Raw genomic sequence first — 5,557 nt, forward strand, 5'->3', positions numbered from 1 at the left:
AAATTATTTCAATTTTTTCCATCATTACAAGAGAAAATACACTGTGAAGATTGTAATTACGATGAAACAAAGGTCCATACTACAATAAATGCTCATTTGCCTACTAGCAATTTAAATTTTATGTTGGACATTATAAAAAGTACGTATGAAGATAATACTACCGTTGAATGTCTTAACTGCGGCTCAATGATAACCAAATCAATAATTTCTGGCTATCATTTAATAATTGAACCAATTTTACCAATAACCTATTTGAAAAATCAAAAGGAAAATTTTGATGTTCGAGTAACACTAAATGAAATTCCTAAATCATTAAATATATTTAAAAAAATATACTATCTGAGAGGAATCATGAATTTTATATCCCCTTCAAATAAAACCAACATGGAAGCTATAGGACATTATGTTTCATTCAATTGGAGGGAAACAGAAAATATATGGGAAAGATATGATGACTTAATAACAACAGTACGTCATGTCAGGCATACATCAATTGTTAATAATTGTCAATTCATAGTTTATACTGTATAATAATGTATAATAATAATATCTAATTTTTATTTAATACTTTCATAAATTGTAATTTTTTTTTTAAATAAGTTTTATTAATTTATAAGTTGCCATTTGTATTATTTTGCTTATGTATATTTATAGTTTCCATAACATACTACACAAATTTATTAAAATATTATGTTCATTATTCAGTTTTTATATTCTTAAATTTTACCTTATACTTGTTTTTTTTAAAGTACCTGAAGTACGCAAAAGTATTTTTATTTTAACTAATTGTATTAATTCCTAAGTCAATTATCTATATATGTAGTTGTTTTTCAGTAAATTTTACATTTTTCAAATATACTTCATAACATGGTTAATTTCATACTTAATTCATTATTGATTTATTTTTTACAATCTTATATATTATCCTATATTAATTTAAAATATATTATAACAGGATAATAAAGAAATAATATAATCTATAGTGTATGAAAGTGTATTTTTTAAAAAATGTAATTTTTAGTTGTTGATATTTGCAACTAGTTAGTTAGTTAGTTTTTCCTATGAATATGTCAACACAATTATTAGCAATTCTCATAGTTTATTTAGTCATAATTGGAATTCATAAGAATTCAATCAATGATAATTTGATTATCCAACAAAACAAACATTTAATTTAGAATGAGAGGTCTAGAATGATTAATATTATTAGATTTATAATTTTTAAATCGAGAATACCATTGAATATGAGAAAATAAGTAATGCATAGTTGTGACTTTATGGAGATGTATAAATTTACCTTATAATAATTTAAAACATAATTTAATAAATTAATAAGAATCCTGGTTGGATATATTCGTTATCCTAACAGCCGTTTCACATGGACGCGTATCGTACGCGCGCGTTTCATACGTCGCGTTCAGAATTACGTTATTTATATTGACCGTTTTACACGCACGCGTATGAAACGTGGTGCGTATTAAACGCGTGCGTGCCGGTTATTACATGTAATGACAGGTTTCACATAGACGCGTATCGTACGCACGCTGATCAAATTTTGAAAAATGGTTTTCATATAACTTGTTTATAGTCTCCAGCAGTGCAGTTCTTCTCTTTTTCTTTTAGACTTTTAAGACTTTTAAGACTTTTTAGACCTTTTAATACCGTAAAAATAAATTGCTATTATATTAACTATGAATACAATGGACACTGAACTAATAATTATTGAGGTACAAAATCACCCTAATCTTTGGAACCACGCAATCGAGGAATACAAAGATCGTGATTTGAAAATTAAAGCTTGGGAGGAGGTGACAAAAAAAATAGTGTCAACATATGACATGTGAACCTAGCGTTAAGTGTTATTATAGGTGTTGTCTATACCGAAGTTAAACTTTAAATGACAAAATTTCCCCGGGGTCAGTTTGATACGCGTTTTGCGTATGGTACGCGTACATGTGAATACAACAGTGTCGCGTTTTGATACGCGTCGTATGCGCGTTTCATCAGCGCGCGTACGATACGCGTCCATGTGAACCTAGCGTAACACCACTAAATTTAATTTTCTGAATATTATAATATATAAAATACGGTAGCAAAATGTTTTTAGGGAGTTTACGTTAGTGTAATACGGTAGTAAAATGTTTTTAGGGGAATTTACAATATTTTAGGGGGATTTACATGTGCCCGAGAAATAATATGAAACAAAAAAGTAAGTGGTTAATGAAAATAGCAGTCCCCAACGGTTGAAATATGAAAGAGAAATCAGGGAAGAGCGATACAAATCGTTACGACAAAATGAAAAAAATAGTCATTTAAGTTTGGAAATATGTAAACTAAATTATGGTTCATTTTTCTATCAAGTTCGTCGTTTCAATTATAGAAGTAGGGCATATGTTATGATGGAGATATTGTATATTATACACTACCTCTACATAACCCAAGAAAATATCGAGATATAATTTTTATACAGGCATTTATATTTTCAGAAAAAGATTTTATATGACTTGCGATAAGTTTTCTTGAATTGATGGCCATTGGTTGTGAGGAAAAGTATACAACTTTCAAGGAAACGCGGTCAATGATTTTGGTGTGCTCCAAATAATGTCGAAAGCATAAGCATAAAATCTAAGTACCAATAATTGAAGTATGTAAATAGTTAAAGGGATTCGATATTGATATATATTGTCTTTGTCTTTCATACCAGCAACATAATAAAATCTAATCACTTTGGGCTATCATTACGGTTGATATATGGCAGAGATAAGAATTCTGAAAACGCATTTGAAGTATATTAAATATACTTTGATGGTTGCAAAAACGTCACGATTCACATATTTTATAAAATTGAAAGTTTAGTAATAATGTACACAAATCATGTGTTTCCATGCGTTGAGTGTAAAAACGCATGACTATATATACGTTTTTACTAATATCTCAATTTCATCAAATATGTGACTCGTGACTTTTTTGCAATCATTGAAGTATATTTAACATACTTCAAATGTGTTTTCAGAATCGTATCCCTTCAATACATCAACCGTAATAACGGACAAAAGTGAGTAGTTTTCACTAACTGAGTATTACTGAAAGACAAATACAGTACATGTCTGTATCTAATCTCCTTAAGAAGTAAAAATTTACCACGTAATAAATACTGTGTACCAATAAATGACCATTATTTAGAATCGAAAAGTGTTTTTTATCGATTATGAATTAATTAATTATTTAAAGTAAATATTGTTGAAATGTATATATTAAGATGCAATGAAATGTTGCTGTTAATTTATTTTTCCTCCTAGTTGCTTATATGGCATTTACTCTAGTAAAATCTAAACGTTTATAAATAATAAACCACAAATTCGATACACAATTTTTATATACAACGGTATTCTCATAAAAATTAAAATGTAGGACGCTAATTAAAACTATTAAAGATATGTATGATATTTCAAAAACCAAAAGATGAAAAATAATTGAAATATAAATAATACGCACACATTTCTCACAGCAGTGTCTTCAAATTTCTTATAATTGTAGAGGATTTCTTTGGTTAAATTTTATTTTTTATTTGTAGGTTTAATAAAATTATTTTTCGTAATCTTAGGTTATTATTACTCACTTATTGAGAAACTCATACAATTATTTTGTTATCCTCAGCGTATACAATAAATGAATGTGCTCTTGTTGTAATGATAATTTTTTGATTTAGGTAGCTGAATAGTCGCAATACGATGAAATAATATTACCACTCGTGACCGAAAATCAGTTCACGATTATTACTACAGTCGGGTGAATGAAAAGTGGCCGCTGGCAAATATGATAGCAACGATTTTTTTTGCTAAAAACAGGGGTTCTCATAATGAAAATCGAGGAGCGCGATCGGTATACATCTTCAAACCGGTTCACCGTGAACCACCTGTACGGGCGGTTTTGGTTTTATAGATCTTTTTTTTTCCCTATTTACCCTCGGTTATTGTAGTTTTATTATATGGTGGGGTCTCCTCCCTCCACACCATATACCACATAATATAATATAATGTATTATATATGATTATATATAAAAAAAAAAAATGTGTATTGTATACAGTATACACAACATTTGCTTCCCTGTTCTGATATTTGTCATTCGACAACGATTATTCCACGTGTTAACTGTTGTGTCGTGTTATATTAGACTTCAGAAAGTAAATTACATAATTTTTTTTATTAGTTATTACTTATTACTGTTTTCAGTTAAATATTTTTAAATAATTATGGCTAGTAAAAGTGGTAGTGATACTCGGAGGCAAACAAAAAAAGTGATTTTTAATGTTTATAAATTTATAAAAGACCTATCTAAACAAGACGTAATTCTTCCGTCGATGTTTGCACGGTCTCTCAAAGTCACTGCTGAAGCTTGTGGTTTATCTGAGAGAACTGTGAGACGCATATGCAAGGAAGGTAAAGATAGTGTAACATTCGAAGATGCGGTACAAGTACAAGGCCCTACGTTCAAGTCTCCGCGGAAAACATATAGACGTTCAAAACCATTAACCGAGTTAGACGATTTTGATGCTGACATTGTACGAAGAACGGTCCACGAATTTTATGACAGGGGTGAGTACTCGACAGCTTTCACAATTTAAACTGAAGTGAGGAAAAAGTGCGCTTGGGAAGGATCTGTGTGGTCGATGCGTTCGCTATTAAAAAATTTGAAATTTTCTTTTAAAAAGTGCAACGATGGTCGGAAATTCCTTATGGAAAGAAACGACATAGTTGCACTACGTTGTACTTTTTTAAGAAAAATTTGTACACTACGTGAACAAAAAGGCACCCGTCCTATCGTGTACTTGGATGAAACGAGTATTAACCAAAACCACAGCAGGCAAAATGATGAAGAGACCGCTGGATTAAAAGTTCCTACGGGCAAAGGAGGGCGTCTCATTATTTGTCACGCTGGATCTGCGAAGTATGGTTTTGTTAATGATTCAAAATTAATTTTTCGAGCAAATGTTGGCAACTTTGAAAGCGACTACCATACGTCTATGAATGCTGATGTATTTAGAAATTGGTTTATTTTAATGTTGAACCACCTCGAAGAGCCATCAGTCATCGTCATGGACAATGCGTCGTACCACTCAATGCTGATGGACAATTTTCCCAAAAGCAATAGCCGGAAAGCCTTTATTGAAGAATGGCTGAAAAATAAAAATGTTAATTTTTCACCACAAGAACGGCTGTCCGAATTACGTGAGCGAGTAAAAAAACTGGTTCCAACGTATAAACGGTACGAGCTGGACGAGATAGCACTTCAAATGGGTCACGAAGTCATAAGGTTACCTCCCTACCATTGTCAGTACAACCCTATTGAGTTGATTTGGGCACAGGTTAAAGCGGAGGTAGCCAAAAAGAACAATTCATTTAAGATGGCAGATGTCGAAAAATTGGCACACGCGGCTATTGATGCAGTAACACAAAACGACTGGGAAAAGTGTGTTGCACACGCTGAAAAAATTCAAAATGAAGACAACGAAAAAGAAATATTGAGGGATATCTCATTGGAGCCAATTATCATGAC

The 5,557-nt window shown here is 31.0% G+C and overlaps 1 protein-coding gene across 1 annotated transcript; it reads left to right on the forward strand.

Moving 5' to 3' along the window:
- Nucleotides 1-4,736: 4,736 nt before the first annotated feature.
- On the forward strand, nt 4,737-5,470 carry LOC112681259 (the record flags this gene model as incomplete). The annotated part of the gene is made up of 1 exon (XM_025551525.1): nt 4,737-5,470. A coding segment is annotated over exon 1 (734 nt), but the record flags the coding sequence as incomplete, so codon positions are not given.
- Nucleotides 5,471-5,557: the final 87 nt, after the last annotated feature.

Source organism: Sipha flava, unplaced genomic scaffold (assembly GCF_003268045.1).
Source record: "Sipha flava isolate LNK unplaced genomic scaffold, YSA_version1 18888_pilon_pilon, whole genome shotgun sequence".
NCBI lineage: Eukaryota > Metazoa > Arthropoda > Insecta > Hemiptera > Aphididae > Sipha > Sipha flava.